At 38.8% G+C, this 21,831-nt stretch overlaps 1 protein-coding gene across 2 annotated transcripts in view; it reads left to right on the top strand.

The window, feature by feature from the left end:
• LOC120531345 (galectin-9-like) overlaps positions 1-21,831 on the top strand; it is a 34,472-nt gene that overhangs the window by 10,054 nt on the left and 2,587 nt on the right. The window contains exons 4-12 of one of the 2 annotated variants that reach the window (XM_039756657.1): positions 985-1,104; positions 2,215-2,244; positions 2,611-2,640; positions 3,140-3,169; positions 9,685-9,714; positions 12,860-12,880; positions 16,459-16,491; positions 18,103-18,191; positions 18,884-19,043. In XM_039756657.1, coding sequence (XP_039612591.1) covers positions 985-1,104; positions 2,215-2,244; positions 2,611-2,640; positions 3,140-3,169; positions 9,685-9,714; positions 12,860-12,880; positions 16,459-16,491; positions 18,103-18,191; positions 18,884-19,043 — 543 coding nt within the window. The remainder of the gene's footprint in view (positions 1-984; positions 1,105-2,214; positions 2,245-2,610; positions 2,641-3,139; positions 3,170-9,684; positions 9,715-12,859; positions 12,881-16,458; positions 16,492-18,102; positions 18,192-18,883; positions 19,044-21,831) is intronic. The other variant, XM_039756658.1, reaches the window with a different exon arrangement.

The raw sequence follows: 21,831 nt of genomic DNA, 5'->3' as shown, positions 1-21,831 counted from the left end.
CAAACTTTAGTCTTTTATTGATGTTCTTTCTGCACAGTATAGGTTTCCTTCTAGCATAACTCCCATGTAGATCTTATTTGTGAAGCCTATTTTTAATGGTGGACTTGTGCACTTTGACATCAACAGTGGCAAGAGCTTCCTGTAGGTCCCATGATAAAATTTAGAACTTTTTAAAGACTTCTTTAAGAATCTTGAGCTCTGAGCTTGGGCTCAATTTGCTGGGGAAGCATGGCCTGGACCTGGAGTTAGTAGTTGTCTGAAATCTTCTCCACTTGTAGATGATCTGCCAGATAGTGGAATGGATGATTTCTAATTGTTTGAAGATCTTTTTTAAATCTATTTCCAGACTCATAGGCATCTCAGAGAGCTCTTCCTGCCTAGGTTTGGTGGTAACACATACATTACTTTAAAAGCAAAGAGCAAACCAAAATAAATGTTTGAGGTTTAAGATTTGGTCTTTCAGGATCCTCTGTAATGATCTTCTAATCATTAGAACCTAATTCTAATTTTATGTACTTGCGGTGGTGATAAATGTAGAGGTGTACATACTTTTTCCACCAGCAAAATCTGCATTTCTGTTTGTTTAAATTATACAGTAGACTGCAAACTTGAAATATGGCATGCTGTTTGTTTGTATACCTTTGCCTATAGATACTATTTAAATGAAGATCAAATCTTGGTATGTCCACATATGTTATAAAAGAAAAAACATTTAACAGGGTGAACTTAATTTTTCACCTGACTATGTATATGTATGTATGTATGTAGATTTGTTTTGTGTAGGACCACATATCCTGAGGTTGTACCTTGTGCTGTTCTGAATCTTTTAGTTCCATACTTGTGTGTAAATTAGTTTTTTTCAGTTCCGTTAACCTTTAAATCGAGGCCTCTAGGAAGGAACTTATCATCTACCCCCAGGACTCTTGTGATCTTATAAACAAAAGTGTATTTTGTGTAAGTTATGTGTTTGTGTACTCTTTTTAGGTGCTTTGGGATGGGGATAACTTTCTCCAGTATCAACACCGGATTCCCATCTGCAAAGTAGATACTATAAATGTGAACGGGGCAGTAGAGGTGGCATCCATATCATTCCAGACCCCAGCAGTAAGTGCGTCTGTTCATCTTTTGTATGAAGTGTCTGCTAGATGGGCAGCAAATATGGCATTGAGTACATAAAACAAAGCCTGACTTTATACTGAGGAGAAGCCAAGGACCTAAACCAGAGAAAAGCAGCACATATCTTCTACAACTGAAGATGAAGCTGAGCTGCTTCACATACTGGTCCTTGTGATTTGAAACATTTTACTTTGTATCCCAGTCGACTAGCTAATGGAAGATGCTGAGTGTTTTAATTACCCCAAAATTGTTTGGATGAATGAATTTGTAACTGAATTTTAATAACTGAAAGACTTTTGTCATGTTTGAAGATTAACACATTAGAAGAAAACATATCAAATGCAGAATGAAGGAGATGCAGCTAAAAAATGATACTTGGAAAAGACATAACACCTAGTGTCCTGTTAGTGTACATAACCTGTTCATTTAAGAAGGAGATACAAACGCCAATAGGATATGGCATTGGATGTGCACAAATCCAGATTGTATTAAGTGATATCGTCTACTGTTGAATTCTGCTCTGTACTTGTAATATTTCTATTGCACTATTATACAGTATTGAGGATTACGTGTGTTCTGTTCTTTGTATTGTATTGTATTGACCTCCTTTTTTTGACACCCACTGTATGCCCATCCTGCCTAGAAAGGGCTCTCTCTTTGAACTGCCTTTCCCAAGGTTTGTTCCATTTTTTTCCCTACAAGAGTTTTTCCTTGTCTTCTTACAGAGTCAATGCTGGGGAGGCTGTCAAAAGGCAGGGCCTGTTAATGCCCATTGCAGCACTTCTTGTGTGATTTTGGGGCTATACAAAAATAAACCGTATGGTATTGCATTGTACAGTATGTGCTTGGAAAATGAAAAACTCTTGGTTGTCCAATGAATTTGTTTTCAAATGAACTAACTTTGCCCTGTAGCCTTTGCCTTTATCACACTGGACAGCCAATCTGTTATCGTGATTAATTTCTTTGCTTTCCATTGGCATGCTGAATTAGTTAAAACAATGATAGGTTTTACTGCTTACTGTTCAAAATGCTGTTGAAAGTGAAATCACGGTCTTGATGTTTAGTCACCTGTGTGTTCTGTCACTTTCTCCTTCTCAGCCCCCGATGTCCAATGGTCAGAACTTTCCGGTGAGTTTGTTTGTTTTGTATATAATGCACGAAACACCTTTTGTGATAGCCATGTCTGTCCATCTGTCAGTCTGCATGAAATAATGTACCCCATGTGGACCGATTTTATTGAAATTGAAGAGCCACAACAGAAACATAATGCATGACACTGTGGCCTTTTAATGTGACATTGCACAGATTCTTTTAATCAAAACAACCTTTAAATGTTTTTTTTTTTTAATATTAATGCTTACTGCTCAAAATGTTGCTTAAAATGTTGATTGATGGCTTGTTAATGAAATGACGGTCTTGATGTGTGTGCAACTTGATATCTGTTTGCTCTCTCACTTTCACTAAATACATTTTCTATCACTTTCTCCTTCTCAGACCCAGATGTCCATCGGTCAGAACTTTGTGGTGAGTTTGTTTTTTTTTCTATATAATGTATGAAAGACATTTTGTGATAGCCACGTCTGTCTGTCTTTCTGTCTGTCCGTCTGTCAGTCTGCATGAAATAACGCAGCCCCTGTGGATCGAATTGGTTGAAACAGAAGAGCCACAACAGAACTGCAGTGTAGCACCGATCTCAAAGGATGATGGGTGAAGTGTCTTAAGAATCGCCCTGAAGTCAAGTCAGATTCATTCACTTCTAGAAACCAACTCTCAGCAGGACTGCAATGTGTGACATGGTGGTCTTTTGATGTGACATTGCCCAGATTCTTTTTCCCTTGCGGAATTTTTAATCATTGCAACCTTTAAATGTTTTTTATATTTTATTTTAATACTTACAGCTCAAAATGCTGCTAGAAAATGGTGATTGATGGCTTGTTAAAGAAAATGAGGGTCTTGATGTGTAGTCATTTGTCTGCTGTCTCACTTGCACTAAGTACATTTTCTGTCATTTTCTCCTTCTCAGACCCCGATGTCTGTTGGTCAGAACTTTGCGGTGAGTTTGTTTTATTTGTATATGATGCACAAAGCACCTTTTACAATAGCCATGTCTGTCTGTCTGTCCATCTGTGTGTCTATGTAAAATAACACAGCCCTGAAGGACCGATTTTGTTGAAATGTGGCACACTTTGAGAACAGATCACGCTGTACACAGTTTTCAAATTTCAAAATCTTCCATTGAAAAGCATTGGCGAATTTGCAAAGTCATCTGTCTTATAACAGAGAGACATTTTGCACAACTTCAACTGTAAACAGCAGTTACATCAATTTGCATATTTTGTATCTTTTCCTCTTTTTCACCTCTGATAGCTGCAACTGATAAAAGACAAATCTTCAGTACACGTTCATGGAACCCCAGTAGACTGCGTGAGTGGGTAGGAACTCACTGTCACAGGCTGCTTGTGCTCGTGGGATGGCAATCCTCTGTCTGTGTATCTAGATGAGCGCATGTGGATATCTTTGCACCACCGGGTTATTTCCGCTTAATGAAGTCTTTCCAGAGGCTTGACTGCAAGCAGAAGAAAACCAGAGCATCTACATTTAACACCTTGCAATGCTTTAAAGTCATAACAAATAAGTGAAATGATCTTCATAACCGTAAAAATATAAAAGGCAACCAAGGAAAAGGGTAGGTTATCTAGATATGAATGGAGTACCCTGTGGTGTGTACACTGTGTGCACAGAGCATGTAAATGTTTACTCAGTATTTACCTTACACTAAACCAAATTCACAGCTCCATTACGTGCAGATTATAATGATCCCCTGTTTCACTTTTACTATAATTTACTAGTGTGACCAGACATCCCGGTGACGGACAGTCTTGATTTTAGGCTATGTGCCCCGCTTAAATAGCTGAAGAATACCAAAATATTTCAATACATTTAGAAATGCCAAGGTGAAACTGAAACGCTTCACATACTGGCCCTTATGATTTCTATGCAACTCCTTCCTTTGTATCCCTAATGGAAGATGTTGTGTGTTTAATTACCCAAAATTTGGCTGGGAGAAGCAGTACAGAGTGGAACACAGGAAAACAACTTGTAGATCTGATAAATGACTGTGTTCATCTCAGTATAAAAGGTTTGTCGTAACTTTCTTCTGTAGTAACCAGTAAACAATTTAGAACACATACACATTATCTTATTAAATTACAGTGAAGAGCATTTTTTTTGTGATCAAATTATTATTTGAACCCGTGTATAGAATATTAACCAAAAATAGAGTTTACAAAAAAGCAAACTTCATCATTTGTGAGAGAGTCTATAGAAAACAAACAGGTGTACAGTAAACGTTTGTGTGCAGAAACAGTGGGGTTGATTAAAAAAAACAGCTTTTAGATTTCTGCAATGGGCCTAAGTAGTAATGTGATAAGAAAACCTGCAAGGATAAAGAAATAAACTAAATATCAATTTGTCTGAAAGTGTGTCACTATGGACAGACCTGTTTTAGCAGTATATACACTAGATAGATAGATAGATAGATAGATAGATAGATAGATAGATAGATAGATAGATAGATAGATAGATAGATAGATAGATAGATAGATAGATACGTTATTAATCCCAAGGGGAAATTCACATACTCCAGCAGCTGCATACTGACAGATTAAAAAAAACAAAAAAAACTACACTACACTTGTGTGCTCGCAGTGGCCAATCTAAGAACGTATCCACTGTAACTCAAATGTGGTGAAAAACTGACTTGAAATGCAGAAAACAGACTACAATTTGAGCAGTGGTTTCATATTTAGGGGTTACCAACATTGGGCAGGTACTGAAGTTGAAGCTACTAACAGCTCAGGTCCTGCTGACAACTGTAAAAGAATGAGTCTCAATACACTGGAAAGGTTTGGGGCAGCCACCCTTATATTGTCCCTGGCTGCAAATAGGATTTTGAGATAGGCACTGACGTGCATAGGTTGAGTTCCAGACTGAACTGATTTAGTGGTGGAAAAGATGGCAGCTTTAAAGGATGATACCGGAAATGAGGTCATCTGAGTCCAGGAACCACAAGTGAAGTCATGCTTGGTGCTGGAAGCGGAAATGACGTTGTTGTTGTTAAATCAGGTAGGTTTTCCCGTATTTGGCCTGCAGAGACAACACAATAAGGTTTAGCGCACCCCGCCACACCCTGGCCAGGTGGATAATTACCTCCACTTGGTCCACTCAGCTTCCTCCTAATTACATGTGTGTGACACAACTTAATGTATCACCCTGAGCAAGTCACTTACCTCCATCAGTCCTTCAGTTGTACAAATCCATATAAACATTTGTACTGTGTCCTAATCTTGGGTGGTAGGGTCATGTAGAGAGACAAATACTGATTTTAAAAGATTGTGGTCCTGCAAAATTTACTGTTGGGGACATTGCTGTTAGCCATTTACTTAAATGATTTTGATAAACTAGGGGGCTCTGCCCCCTGCTCGCTTTGCTCGCCAACCCCTGGGCAGGCGCTACACGCTAGCCGCTTCGTGGATCTGCCACTCGCGTATGGGGAAGCGGATGTACAATTTAAATAGATTGTTATTTTCATGGTAATTATTACACATGCATAATAGAACTAACTATTTTACATTACAGCGAGTAATTAACCAAAGTAAAAAATAGTAAAAGGCAATAAATTGAAGGAAAATTATGTTTCATGTTGCATTAGATGTATTCGTTGCGTTATACGTTTTCATTCTGTTTGGCTTAGAAATTAACATGCAAATACTTTTTAAACTTACACTTTTACTGTAAAACTTAATTACTTAAATATTTGGAATTAACTTTTCTTCAATATCGCATTGAATTTTGATTACATGTTTGGACTTACATCGTGACAACGCAGCGTATAACTGCCTGTGATTGGATATCGTTTCTTTCTCTCAAATAAATAAACTGACTTTTTCGAATGTTTGTCTCTGTGATTTGTTCATTGTCACAGCAAAAGCTATTCTAACAGGAAACTGTAAACATTTTAATACGAATGGCATATCAAGATCTCCTTTGGTGTCTAACGTTACCCGTGGAAGATGTACTACATTACCTTTCTTGTCTCCTGTTAAAATTTTCCATATTAGAATTGTTCGACCAATTTTCAATACATCTAATCTTGCCCAATTGCATAGCCCATCACTCATACATAAATTACACAATAACATTACGATACATCCTTCTTTCAACAGTAATTTGGTTGGTGAAAGACCGGACGGTTAACGGTTGTAGATATTCTACGGGATATTGTAAGTTGATGTTTTCATCTTCCGCACCATCTTTTTCGGCATAGTCTATTGATATGCATTTAACAAATCTGCCGTGTTACTGTTCAACAATTTTCGTGTTAATTTGTTTGACTTCTTTAATTCTGTTGATAACCCTTTGGGATAAAATTGTTCAATAAGATTTGGACATAATATGTCTTCTTTTATTGGGAACTTAAAGTGAGGAAAACGTAAAGATATATAAAAGTTGAGAGCGCAGGAACTGTGTCTGACAAAAGCATTCACACAAATGAGACATCAGAGGACCGTGACTATGGGCTGTTAACCGGAAATGGTTGAGAGGAGGGCAGGACCCCCTCTACCAACTTGAAAAAATCTCTTGGCAATAGTCTTTTCTTGTCTCATGATTTTCTTTTATAATAGAGACATATCTTTAGATGTTCAGATTACATTAAATTGGACAAATTAGCATAGCAATCAAGAACTTTTTATTTTATATATACTAACATCATTTAGAGTATCCATCAACACAATAAACTGTGAAGTGCAAAAAAGATTACAGTGCAGGTAGACCTGAAGTGAATTTTAAAAATGGGAAGACTTTTGATATATCTGAAGATGAACATATAAGAAGAAAACATATCAAATTCACAGTGAAGGAGTCGCAGCTAAAATGACACTTGAAAAAGACGTAACACCTAGTGTGCTGTTATTTTACACAACCTGGTGATTTAAGAAGAGAATAAAAATGCTGATAGGATACAGGGTTGGATAGCAGGATGGAAGTTGGTTTATATAGTGCCAGCACCTTATAGACCACATCAGATTGAGAGGTGATCATTCAGCTGTGTAGTACACTGGTTAGACCACATCTGGATTACAGTATACACTTTTTTGTTTCCACATAACATCGCTTAAGAATGTCTAAAGAACAGCTACATTGGTGTGAAAAACTATTTGCCCCCTTCCTGATTCCTTATTCTTTTGTATGTTTGTCACACAAAATGTTTCTGATCATCAAACACATTTAACCATTAGTCAAATATAACACAAGTAAACACAAAATGCAGTTTTTAAATGATGGTTTTTATTATTTAGGGAGAAAAAAAAATCCAAACCTACATGGCCCTGTGTGAAAAAGTAATTGCCCCCTGAACCTAATAACTGGTTGGGCCACCCTTAGCAGTAATAACTGCAATCAAGCGTTTGCGATAACTTGCAATGAGTCTTTTACGGCGCTCTGGAGGAATTTTGGCCCACTCATCTTTGCAGAATTGTTGTAATTCAGCTTTATTTGAGGGTTTTCTAGCATGAACCGCCTTTTTAAGGTCATGCCATAGCATCTCAATTGGATTCAAGTCAGGACTTTGACTAGGCCACTCCAAAGTCTTCATTTTGTTTTTCTTCAGCCATTCAGAGGTGGATTTGCTGGTGTGTTTTGGGTCATTGCCCTGTTGCAGCACCCAAGATCGCTTCAGCTTGAGTTGACGAACAGATGGCCGGACATTCTCCTTCAGGATTTTTTGGTAGACAGTAGAATTCATGGTTACATCTATCACAGCAAGCCTTCTAGGTCCTGAAGCAGCAAAACAACCCCAGACCATCACACTACCACCACCATATTTTACTGTTGGTATGATGTTCTTTTTCTGAAATGCTGTGTTCCTTTTATGCCAGATGTAACGGGACATTTGCCTTCTAAAAGTTCAACTTTTGTCTCATCAGTCCACAAGGTATTTTCCCAAAAGTCTTGGCAATCATTGAGATGTTTCTTAGCAAAATTGAGACGAGCCCTAATGTTCTTTTGCTTAACAGTGGTTTGCGTCTTGGAAATCTGCCATGCAGGCCGTTTTTGCCCAGTCTCTTTCTTATGGTGGAGTCGTGAACACTAACCTTAATTGAGGCAAGTGAGGCCTGTAGTTCTTTAGACGTTGTCCTGGGGTATTTTGTGACCTCTCGGATGAGTCGTCAATGAGCTCTTGGGGTAATTTTGGTCGGCCGGCCACTCCTGGGAAGGTTCACCACTGTTCCATGTTTTTGCCATTTGTGGATAATGGCTCTCACTGTGGTTCGCTGGAGTCCCAAAGCTTTAGAAATGGCTTTATAACCTTTACCAGACTGATAGATCTCAATTACTTCTGTTCTCATTTGTTCCTGAATTTCTTTGGATCTTGGCATGATGTCTAGCTTTTGAGGTGCTTTTGGTCTACTTCTCTGTGTCAAGCAGCTCCTATTTAAGTGATTTCTTGATTGAAACAGGTGTGGCAGTAATCAGGCCTGGGGGTGGCTACGGAAATTGAACTCAGGTGTTATACACTACAGTTAGGTTATTTTTTAACAAGGGGGCAATTACTTTTTCACACAGGGCCATGTAGGTTTGGATTTTTTCTCCTAAATAATAAAAACCATCATTTAAAAACTGCATTTTGTGTTTACTTGTGTTATATTTGACTAATGGTTAAATGTGTTTGATGATCAGAAACATTTTGTGTGACAAACATGCAAAAGAATAAGAAATCAGGAAGGGGGCAAATAGTTTTTCACACCACTGTATTTCGCAAAAATATTTTTAGAAGCGCTTGTAAAAATAAAAGCTCTTGCTTGCCCAATGAATTTGTTTTGACTTCTCACTACATTTTGAAATGATCTAACTTTGTCCAGTAGCCTTTGCCATTTTGACACTCGACAGCCAATCTGTTATTATGATTAATGTTCCCTTCCACTCATTAGCCATCAGCCCACTCACTCATACATCCCTTTACACCTCCCATAACATCCCGACCATCAGAACACCATTACATTAGATATATGTGCTTATGTTACACATTTTTGTATTTTCCTGTTAGTTTTATATCTTTACATTTCTATCTTGTAAGAATAAGTGCCCTGTTTAAGGTTAAGCCTGTCTTACCTTCCAGTTGCTTTCCATCAACATGCTAAGCTATTAGAAAAAGGATAGGAGTTTGAGATATCTCCTGATTAATTCAAAAGAGAAAAGTCTAGCACCGATCTCAAATGACGATGAGTATGATGGGTGAAGTGTCTTAAGAATCGCACTGAAGTCATTCAGATTCATTCACTTCTACCAATCAACTCTCAGTTGAAGAGCCACAGCAGGACTGCAATGTGTGACATTGTGGCCTTTTAATGTGACATTGTACAGATTTTATTTCCATTTTTTTTAATTTTAATGCTTACTGTTCCAAATGCTGCTAGAAAATGGTGATTGATGGCTTTTTAATGTACATTCATCTGTGTGCTGTCTCAATTTCACTAAATACATTTTCTATCACTTTCTTCATTTCAGAGCCCAATGTCCATTGGACATAACTTTGCGGTGAGTTTGTTTTTTTTGTATACTAGGGGGCTCTGCCCCCTGCTCACTTCGCTCATCCACCCTCAGGTTTGGTTTACCGGATATACAATTTAAAGAGATTGTTATTTTCATGGGAATTGTTACATATGCATTATTTTCACTTTTACTTTAAAACTTTTGTTAAAACAATACTTGTCCTTTATTTCCGGCCCCAAGCGTGGTTAAATCTTTCTTGCAAGACTTATAACGCTGGTTGTGTTGTGAAGAGGGGGGTGGCTGAATGCACACTAAGGCGATGTCGTAGGATCATCTGCTGTCTTTCTGCTGCTGGCGAGCTGCGTGTTCTTTTTGTCGCACTGCACGTCGATCATTTAAAAGCCTGTACAGCAGCTGTCCTTTTGCCACTTTGTGTCTCTGCTGCTCGCTTTGTGAAGGGGGGGCTGAACGCACGCTAAGAAGTTGCAGTCGGATCATCTGCTGGCTTGTTGCTGCTGGCGAGTTGTCGTTTTCTGCTTGTCGCACTTTGCGTTGATCATTTCAAAGACTGTACAGCAGCTGTCCTATTGCCACTTCGCGTCTCTGGCACTCGCATTGTGAAATGGGGTGGGGTTTAGGAGGGCTGAACGCACACTAAGGAGAAGCGGTGGGATTATTTGCTGGTTTCCTGCTGCTGCTGCTGGTAAGCTGCGTGTTCTGCTTTTCCCTTGTCATTGTTTTAAGAGCTGGGAGCACATGATGTCTGTCTGCCAAAAGAACTCCAACAACTGCTTGGTTAGGGGTCTGTGAACTTGTTTTAAATGTTGTCTCACTGTCGTGTCTCGCGGGATGTCAAATTGTTTTCGCTTGAAGTTGAAATGTCTCTTGCGGGATGTCAAATTGTCTTCCGAGAAGATCACGCCTCATCTCCCTAGTCTCCCTCCCAGGATTTTTTTTTCATAATAAAGAGATAATACACAAAGCACTTTTTCTACTAGCCATGTATGTCTGTCTTTCTGTTTGTTAGTCCAGATGAATAACGGAATCTCCTCCATGAACCAATTTTGTTGAAATGCAGCACACTTATTTTTCAAGGAAATTTGTCGACACAGTTCAATTTTTGTTGAGATATCTTAAACTTATCGCGCTGTACACAGTTTTAAAATTTCTAAATTGGAAAGCATTGGTGAATTTGCGAAGTTGTCTATCTTAAAACATAGAGGCATTTTGCACAACTTCAACTACAAATTACTTTACTGTTTCAATTTTACCTTAACACCACCTTGTATATTTTGTATCTTGGCCTCTTTTTCTCCTCTGATAGCTGCGACTGATGACAAACAAATCCTCAGTACATGTTCATGGAACCCCAGTAGACTGCGTGAGTGGGTAGGAACTCACTGTCACAGGCTGCTTGTGCTTGTGGGACGGCAATCCACCACCGGGTTATTTCTGCTTAATGAAGTCTTTCCAGAGGCTTGACTGCAAGCAGAAGAAAACCAGAGCATCTACATTTAACACCTCCTGATGCTTTAAGTCATAAAAATTAAGTTAAATGATCTTTGTAACTGTAAAAATATAAAATTTTAGCAAGGAAACAGAAGGTTACATAGATATGAATGAAATACCCTGTGGTGCGTACACCTCTGTGCATAGAGCATGTAAATGCTCAGTATTTACCTTACACTAAACCAGGCACATCTCCATTACATGCAGATTATAATGATTCCCTCTATCACTGACACTATAATTTACTAGGGTGATCAGGCATCCCGGTGACAGGGACAGTCCTGATTTCAGGCTTTGCGCCCCACTTAAATAACTGAAGAATATAACAATATTCCGATATATTTAGAACTGGACATATGAAAAACTCCGCCATACCACCCTGTGCTCCTCAGTGTTATATATCATACCATGGCCATAACTCTGTTTATAAGTTTAACTAAGAACTTGTGTTAAATTTGAACAGCATTGTGAGCATGACCAAGAAACAGACAAAACCAGACCGTACTGCCATTTATTTGTTTCCATATTGACCACTGTGAAGAATCATGTGTTTTTACTTGTGAAAGTGTTTTTTTTTTTGTTTGTTTTCTTTTTCTTTTTCTTGTGCCCCGATCCCTTTCTCATGATGATGTGATAAAACAGACATTAAACAAATGAGGATGGGCTTTATGTGTGGGCATACATGCGACACAAGTGTCTCAGTTTGGGGCTTTGAAAATCTGGTCACACTTTAATTTACCATCCCAAACATTTCTTGTAATGGAATTGCTTTCCAAATTTCATTTAGTGAAAATCACAAAGGTAGAATTGCTCAAGCCAAGAAAGAATTACAAAAGTTTTTTTTTTTTTATGTTAATTTCTAATTTCAAATTGTTACAGTGTACTGTATGTGTGTGAGAGAGTGGAGTGGAGTTTTGTTTTGTGTTTTCTGTCCACCCTGGCCATTGGACCTTACTTATTCTATGTTAATTAATGTTGACTTATTTATTTTTTTTATATTCTTCGTTTTGTAAAGAATTTTGAGCTACATTTTTTTGTATGAAAATGTGCTATATACATAAATGTTGTTGTTGTTTAAGGTTGTCTGTGTGATGGGCTACAGTCCAGTCCAAGCTTTTCAGCCTTTTGCCTAACCCTGGTGAGACAGTCTTTGGGCCTTGCAACCCAGAAACTGAATTAAGAAGGTTCTAGAACTAACCTACGGAGTCGATTGAGGTCTACAGTGCCTGCACAGCACTCTAACACACCTAAATGTTACGCCATCTGTACATTTTCTAACTTGATCTGATCTTTGTTGACTGTAGGGTGTGCTTGTAAGTCTTCCCCAAATCCAAATGATAACCAGAATGATAAAAGTAATAAAAGAAAAGATTTTTTTTTTTTGACAAACCAAGTGAACATTCAATGCAGGAATCAAAGGAAGCACACAAGGTTTGCTTTGTCCACCATGCCATTTTGGCCTTCCGTTTCCACACCTCTGACCTTCCTTCTGCCTTTTAAGTTATCAGCCCTAGTTATGCTGGAAATAAGCCAAATCAGTCACTGTCCTTCCTGAAGTGTAAATACGCGTTTGCAGGAAATATGCTACAGTGAAAAATTCAATTCTCAAAGCCGTATGCCAAAATGAAAACATATTGCAGAAAACTAAATTGTTTTTTCTTCTGTTATTTTTTGTTTACAGGCTCCCTTGGGAAGCTCGATGGTAAGTACTACTCACTAATTACCTTTAGTTGCCCTTTTCTTGATTTTGGCATGCATTTGTCTGTGTTTCCCAGTTGTTTTTATGGTCTGCCTGTCCTGAGGTGATGTTATGGAAGAGGTAGCAGGTACAGTTCTGCAGATAAAGTGATTCTGCTTGTCCTGGAAAGAAGAGGCATAGCACCACGGTGGCAGGGTTAGGTGTGTACGCAGCTGCTTTAGGGGAGATGCCAGTACACGGGAGTGGGGCACGTAGTCCTTCTGTACAGGACAGCATTACCTACTGCACTATGTGTGTTTGCTAATTAACATTGCAGGACAAATCTTCTTTGCTTGCAGAGAGGCTTTAAATTTCTTAAATAATAGCAGTGGACTAGTAAAAAAGTATGAATCTGATGTTGAAAATGCATCACACATTACAATGGAGGTAACTTTGTGACCCACCTCATCGCCCAAGCAGGGCTGAGCCCTACAATCAAAAAAATATGATGCATCCACTTTATGTCTTTTCTTATATAAAGCTGTGATTTAGATATTTTGACATGATCACCAGTCTTTCCCAATCTTTATGCCTTTGTTTTTTGTGTAGTTACAGCATCTGTTGAGCAAGTGGACCAGTTTTACTCACAAGCATTTATTGTCTAGTGTGTCATAGTGCTAATAGTTGTGCCAGTTTTTCTTCATGCTAAGTCCTGATACGCAGACAGGTGTCACCTCAGAAGTGATCAGGCCATATTGAGAAATGTTTAAAATGTGCAAATCTGTTAAAAACATGAAGTTAAAGTTTAGACCGGTGTACATGCTTTCCTTATACATGCTTGCAGTATGCATAATTACCACTATAGAGCAAAATTACTGGAGTGATTATGCAGTTCTGTGCATAGTTTCATTTGGAAGGAGCAATTTTGTTTTTGAGTAATCATGTTCACAATATCCAACCAGAAATCACTCCTGAAGTGTTCAAATTGAAGCGTAAAATATGTAAATACATTGAAATTTTGACATTCTCAGAATATTTAACTGTGTGTGTAGTATAAGGGGGTTGTACCATGTTAGTCATTATGAACGTAGTGAGGAGTTAAGCAAAATGACACCTTTTATTAGCTAACTAGAAAGATAACAATATGTAAGAGTTTACGACAAATCAGGCCCCATCTTCAGGCAAGAAGTAATGACTGTGTGTGTGTGTGTGTGTATATGTGCCTGTTTGTGGATAGATAGATAGATAGATAGATAGATAGATAGATAGATAGATAGATAGATAGATAGATAGATAGATAGATAGATAGATAGATAGATAGATAGATAGATAGATAGATAGATATTGTAATCGAGCAAGTAAATCAGAAAAGTTCAGGGGAGTAGCTGGGGAGCCAATCAGGACATTCAGTTTAATCTTATATAAAAAAAAAAACAAGTTAGTGATGGCACCACATAACCAAATAAAAAATGGGCTTCCAGCAGCTGTCACTCTATGCCCAAGCAGGCTAATCTTTGAAAAGGAATCTCAAATTTTGTGTTTTCACATCCAAATGTAGCATCTCCTTCAATGTCTGTTTTTATATACTGGTTGAGTATCTTTTTAGAGCTGCAGAATGAAGAGACAAGACCGTTAGCGACACTGCCCTCTTTTGTCTTGAAGTGGTATTACATGCCTTGGTTGAACCATGAACGTGATCCTCAAGTGCCCATGCATGACTAATGGCTATATATACCGTATATATACTGGTCAAAACAAATTAAAGGAACACTTTTTAATCAGAGTATAGTATCAAGTCATTGAAACTTCTGGGATATTGATCTGGTCAGTTAAGTAGCAGAGTGAGATTGTTAATCAATTTTAGCTGCTTTGGTGTTAATGAAATGAACAACAGGTGCACTAGAGGGGCAATAATGAGATGACCCCCAAAACAGGAATGGTTTAACAGGTGGAGGCCACTGACATTATCTTCTCCTCATCTTTTCTGACTGATATTTCACTAGTTTAGCATTTGGCTACAGTCAGTGTCACTACTGGTAGCATGAGGCGATACCTGGACCCTACAGAGGTTGCATAGGTAGTCCAACTTCTCCGGGATAGAATATCAATACGTGTCATTGCTAGAAGGTTTGCTGTGTCTCCCAGCACAGTCTCAAGGGCATGGAGGATATTCCAGGACACAGGCAGTCACTATAGGAGAGCTGTAAAGGGCTGTTGAAGGTCCTTAACCCATCAGCAGGGCCGGTATCTGCTCCTTTGGGCAAGGAGGAACAGGATGAGCACTGCCAGAGCCCTACAAAATGACCTCCAGCAAGCCTCTGGTGTGAATGTCTCTGAGTAAACAATCAGAAACAGACTTCATGAGGGTGGCCTGAGGGCCCAACGTCTTCTACTGGGCCCTGTCCTCACTGCCCGGCACCATGGAGTTTGATTGGCATTTGCCATAGAATACCAGAATTGGCAGGTCCACCACTAGCACCCTGTGCTTTACACAGATGAGAGCAGGTTCACCCTGAGCACATGTGACAGACGTGAAAGGGTCTGGAAAAGCTGTGGAGAACGTTATGCTGCCTGTAACATCGTTCACCATGACTGGTTTGATGGTGGTTCAGTGATGGTCTGGGTAGGCATATTCATGGAGGGACGCACAGACCTCTACAGGCTAGACAATGGTACCTTGACTGCTATTAGGTAACAGGATGAAATCCTTCGACCTATTGTCAGACCCTATGCTGGTGCAGTGGATCTTGGGTTCCTCCTGGTGCATGACAATGCCTGGCCTCATGTGGCAAGAGTATACAGGTAGTTTCTGGAGGATGATGGAATTGATACCATTGACTGGCCCCCACGCTCGCCTGACCTAAATCCAATAGAACACTTCTGAGACATTATGTTTCGGTCCATCTGACGTTGCCAGGTTGGACCTCAGACTGTCCAGGTGCTCAGTGATGCCCTGGTCCAGATCTGGGAGGAGATCCCCCAGGACACTATCCATCTTCTCATTAGGAGCATGCCACAACATTGTTAGGCATGTATACAAGTACGTGGTGGCCATACAAACCACTGAGTGCGATTTTGAGTTGCTGCAATGAAATTTCGGCAAAATGAACTATCCTGCCGCATCATTTTTTTCACTTTAATTTTTGGGGTGTCTTTGAATTCAGCCCTCTGTAGGTTGATAATTTTCATTTCCATTAAATGATGTTGCATCCTTTCATTTCACATTACCCAGAACATATCAGTATAGATATCCAGCGGGATTTTTGAGCAGTTAATTTCTGGGTCATGTCCTGTATGTTGACTATTTTTATGACGATAGTGATGCACCTATGAAGGCCTTTTTCCTGCTATCTACCACATTACTGCTGCTGTCTGTTGTGCTGCTGTTTTTGAAACGTCATTGCAAACAAGGCATAATGTCAAAAAAATGGAAGGCTTTACATAATGGAGAATCAATGAGTATCAAGATAACTTCATTCTTGAAGGTCATAGACATCCAATCCACATTTCATATTTGATTTTATTCACTTTGTAGTCTACATGTAAGTTGTACCTGGCTCATTAAAGTTTAGTCAATCATTCTCTCTTCTTTCGTTTTGCAGGCACCACCACTCTTTTCTGCTCAACCTAACTATGTAAGTACCTACAGTAACTGAAATCTGCCTTGGATAAGTATCACATTTTTTTTCTTTATTATATCTAATTACACCATACTTTATCTGCGAAAGTGAAGTTTGTTCCCAGACTGATGACAAAAAAATGATGCACAAATGATAATAATATTAGAAAAGAAGTAAACCAAAAACAGGCTAAATGTTATTACGTGACTGCTCAAGGAACGAAGAAAGATTGTTGTATTTTTTGCTTTGTGGAAATAGTATTGTGCTCAATAAAAGACTCATTTTGAACCCAGGACTTGTGTCTAGGGTTCGGCATTTGAGATGCTCCTTACAGGCCACATGGGTGAAGATCTATATATCTAATACTTAAAATGAGAAAACAGTGTTCAGAAAACACTCTACATGGAAAGAGAGGCACAGAGCTCCGCTGCTACAAGGTCTTTCGTTTTTCCTCTACTTCAACGATTCTCAACCTTTTACTCCTTGTGAACCCCTTCAAAAAACCGGAATAAATCCCTGTGTAGTCATTACGATAGGTTTATCCTTGTACGTTGGATGTTTTGTTTTACTGTGTCTATGAAGAAGTGATGGTTTTAAACTGCTGTTGGCCAGGACTTCATTACAAATTACACAAAGCAGTTTAGGTTCTGACTCATTCCCGGTAAAATAAAGACCCATTCGTAAATAGTCACTGTAATATTTTCGTTTCTTCTCTTGTGTTTTACTATGTTCACCTATTTTTTCCTTGCTTTCAGTCTGGAGAGATGGTAGCTCACTACAACTTTCAGTATCATCACCCTGTGTTGGTACCAAATCAGGGACTGAAGTAGAAGAAGAAGCAATTGATTGCTCGTCCAGCTTTTTGTCAGACTTGATAAAACTACCTCTTTTTAACCATCGATACATAATAAAATTACGGAGTAATAATTATTCACTTTCATGTTAACTTTAAGTAAAAAGTCTTTATCGTAATTTATTTACACACACTGTGCACTACCAATTTATCTTATTAAAATCACTTGTGGTTCTTAAGTGCCTCGTAGGATTCAATTTGACTCAACTCTCCCTTGTCTGATCGCGGCGTTTTTATATCGGCGAACGTTATTCTTGTTCTTTTGAACACATTCGGGGTTCGAGGTTTGCTGATTTGGAAGTTGTCTGGATCATACGAAAATGTACACACATCGCCAGCGGCGTAGCGTCTCATCACGTTACAAATTGTTACCTGTTGCGACTCGACAATTTTACGTAATCTTCCGTTGCAATGCATAAGTGACTGAGGTAATATTCATGAATTTGACATTTAATTGATTTGTTGACCCATTTTTATTATTGTATTATTAATAGTACTGTGAATATACTGTATTTGCCTGCATTTAATATTTCGTTATATTTTTACTTTTGGGATTTAAAGTTCCACCATTACAATATTTTTTCCACGAACCCCTTTTATAAAGCACGCAAACCAATGGTTGGGAATCACTGCACTACTTGTTCACACTCTTTCATACTGTAGATAGATAGTAGTTTTTGATTGATAGGGATGTAAAAGCCTTTTATTTTAATTTGGTGATCAGCTTTTTCTGGTGGTTTTGTTATGTTATTTACATTTATCTTCTTTCTCAGGTTGTGCCATATAAGGCTACCATTTATGGTGGCATGTTCCCTTCAAAATCAATTGTGATCCAGGGCAGCATCCCGCACTCTGCAAAAAGGTGAGTCATATACTATAATCTTTACGCCCTTTTCCAATAGAAACCTACTATGCTCATATGTTGCATTGTCAAATTGCCGAAGTATAATCTTTGTAATAAGTGTTCCCAAATAGCAAAAAAATGTAAATATTGCAGAGGAAAAAAGACCCTGGACCCTGCAGGGACACATGCTTATTTCTTCACAGCAAGTGTTTCCCAACTTGGCCCTCTCTCCACAACAATCATCTAGATGCTGACTTCAATTCAAGTATTTCAATTTCATTGTTTCAGCTTTCTGGTTTGAAATTAGTACAATATGTTCACAAGTGTCTGCACAGTTTTTTCCATGTGCTGTAGGTTTCAATAACATCCTAAAGACTTTACAGTTAGGTAATGACTGGTGACTCTGTGATATACAGTTAGGTAATGATTGGTGACTCTTTGATCCAGCAATGGAGTGTCGATGAGCTATTGATAGTTGATTATTAAACTGTGCACCATAGATAGGCTCTTGCTGCCAGTTAGTGATAAACCTGCTTTAGACATGGATGGGAGGATAAATAGTCATTGCCTTTAATTATACAGCAAGCAGAGAACATCATGTGGTGACTCCGTTATCTGATGTTAACAGAATTGCCCAAAGTGAAGTCCTACAGAGGTGATGTGCACTTAAGTATCAGGCAGCAGCAATGCCTTTTTCCTTCTCTCCACAGGTTCCATATCAATCTGAAATCTTCTTCTGGAATTGCTATGCATCTAAATCCCAGGCTGAATGAGAGCTGCGTGGTGCGAAACAGCTTTCTGAATGGCAGCTGGGGTTCTGAGGAGAGAGACCTTTCCTGGATGCCTTTCAAGCCTGGCCAGAATTTCACGGTATGGTCTGCTCTGTTTTGCTTCAGACAATAAACCATGAGTGTTATCTTAAAATGCTAGAGGAGGGCCAGCTGACGTGTGCTGGGCTTTATTTTATATAGCACCTACCACCGCAAACTCTATAACAGGGTTGTTTTAACATGCACATTTTAAGAAATAAGATGAATAAGTTAACATGCTTACCATTTACATATGACAATGGACTGCACAGTAAAAACTTGTCACTCATAGTTCAAGGATTAAATATCAGAAGTGACTGGTTAGATCAGTTTTGATGAGAACAATCCATTCAGCCCAACACAGCTCATCATTTGCCACATAATGTTATTGTCAGGTTAGGATTTAGAAGACTTACACGACTACCCAGTGTGGAAAAGGTACATCTTCAGACCCAGTTGGATCATCAGGATATTTTCAGAATATTTCAATATTTTAATTTATCTATCGGTGCAAAAGTGCATACAGGTTTATATGCTTGCCATCTGCTTTGCTTTCAGTATGTTTCTAAAAGGATCATGGCATGGCTACAGCTAGGTGGAGTAAAAGGGAGAGATGACATAGGTGTGTACGATCGCCTTTTATCTGTGCAATGCTGAATGGACCATTCACACTACTACAGAATCCTAGCTTACAGTTAAATTAATTGGAATGCAGTATATAGATACAATGTGTGAGAAAGTGAGATGCACTGGGTGTGACGAGGATAGACAGGATTAGAAATGAGTAGGTTAGAGGCGAGATTGTGTTGATTTGGACATGTGCAGAGTAGAGATGCTGAGTATATTGGGAGAAGGATGTTATGGATAGAACTGGATAGAGCTGCCAGGCAAGAGGAAAAGAGGAATGCCTAAGAGAAGGTTTATGGATGTGGTGAGAGAAGACATGCAGGTGATGGGTATAACAGAACAAGATGCAGAGGACAGAAAGATATGGAGCAAGATGATCTGCTGTGGCAATACCTAGCGGGAGCAGCAGAAAGAAAGAGAAGAAGTGACATCCTGTAAGATGGAGGACCTGATTGCAGGTTAACATCATACCCAGGATGAAGTAATTGCAGGTTAAGGGCCTTGCTTAAGGGCCCAACAGAGTAGAGTCACTTCTGGCGTTTATGGGATTTGATCCGGCAATCTTCCAATTGCCAGGGCAGATCCTTAGCCTCAGAGCCACAACTCCACCCTGTATGAAATTCTAAGAAAAAAAGTGTGAATATCTTGTTGATGGAAGAATGCAGTTTACAGAAGATACAAATAGAAGTAGCCTAAATGGACAGCTTTAAGAATGACTGGAATTAGTAGGCTAGGAGTGAGAGTCAGGCTTCTTTAGATATGATAGAAATTCTGCAAAAGAAAGTTTAGTGTTTCTTGGAGGCAAAGATTGAGCATCTTCACAATTCACACTTACTCAAGAGTAAACAGAGCCTGGTGTTGTCAGCTTACAAGTGGAACATAAGACTCTATAGGTGAATGTAATGACCTAGAGAGAGTATGGATAGCGGACACTGGGGAGAAGTGTTTCTAACAGAGAAATGTAAGGAACACAGCAGAACGGTAAATATGGGAAGCCATATTCACAAGTACACCCTTTTGGATAGGAGAGACAAGTACATCCTTGTTGTTCAGTGCATGATGGACTGCAGTGAGGTCAGTAAAAACAAGCAGGAGATCCAACAGTAGTGTTTATGATAAAGTTCAGCTAAACACTGTGGTGAAGTCATGTATCAAAAATCTGGAAAGACTCAGAAAAGTTGACATGTAATGTGAGTTGTGTGGAGCCTGAAACACACAATATGGATTGTAGCTAAAACAGAAATGAAATAAAGGGGAATTAGTCTTGGTTTCTTCAAAGCACATATGAGGGCCAATTTCTTGTCGAACTGAACGGCTGAGTAAGATTGCTTAATTAATTTTTGCATGTGGACACCCATTTTCTGCACTTTGGTGACCAGACACGGAATATAACTTGAGAGGACCAGGACTGAAGTAAATGTGGAGAAACTGAGTGAGTGTAATAGCTTGACAGTGTGGGGTGAGAAGATGAGTTGGGGGGATTGGGAACTGGAGAGCACCTAGTGGGTTTAGATTGGGGAAAAAGAAGGATATGCGAAGAAGAGAGAGAAAGAGTGTGAGAGAGTGAACTGAGGTGGGTCAATAGACGGTTCTCTTGCCACAACTTGACCAATTTGTCCTGCTTCTTATACATCCACAAATATTTCACAGCTGTGCTTGCAAAAAACTAAACAAAGAGTGGTTTTCTGCTTCATAAAAAAAAAAAACCAATCAGAAGCAGTGTTATAGTTGGATTAGGCATTAAAATATCTCATACCTCGCAAGTAACCAGTTTATGAACTTCAATAAATTTCTCGCAATGTTGTAACAATCTGAATAACCACATGGCTGCTTGCAAACTGGGTTAAATCACAAAGTATCTGTTGTGTTTTCCTGAAAAACTTAAAAAGAAAGTTCAGCAAGACCAAATCAGGAGATAGAAATCTTCAGTTTTCCTTGGAAGAGGAGAAGAATAATCCTATTGTGCTGTAGACGTCTCATGTGGCAGTCCCAAACAACCTCATTTATTTAGTTCAGAACACAGGAATGTTATTACTTTGGCCAAAGTTCTGACCAATCAGAAAGTCAATAAGAGACCTTATCACAGTTACTAAAAAATACAGAAAGATGAGTTATACAGATATAGTGTATTGCTAATTTCTAATATGCATACAAAGGCAACAAATTTAACCCTTCATAGACAAGAAAAATAAATGTATTCCTTCTCATGTCCACTTTTTCTA

The sequence above is a fragment of the Polypterus senegalus genome, chromosome 6 (genome assembly GCF_016835505.1).
Source record: "Polypterus senegalus isolate Bchr_013 chromosome 6, ASM1683550v1, whole genome shotgun sequence".
In the NCBI taxonomy this organism is placed as follows: Eukaryota; Metazoa; Chordata; class Cladistia; order Polypteriformes; family Polypteridae; genus Polypterus; species Polypterus senegalus.
This window is presented reverse-complemented; position numbering and strand designations above follow the sequence as displayed.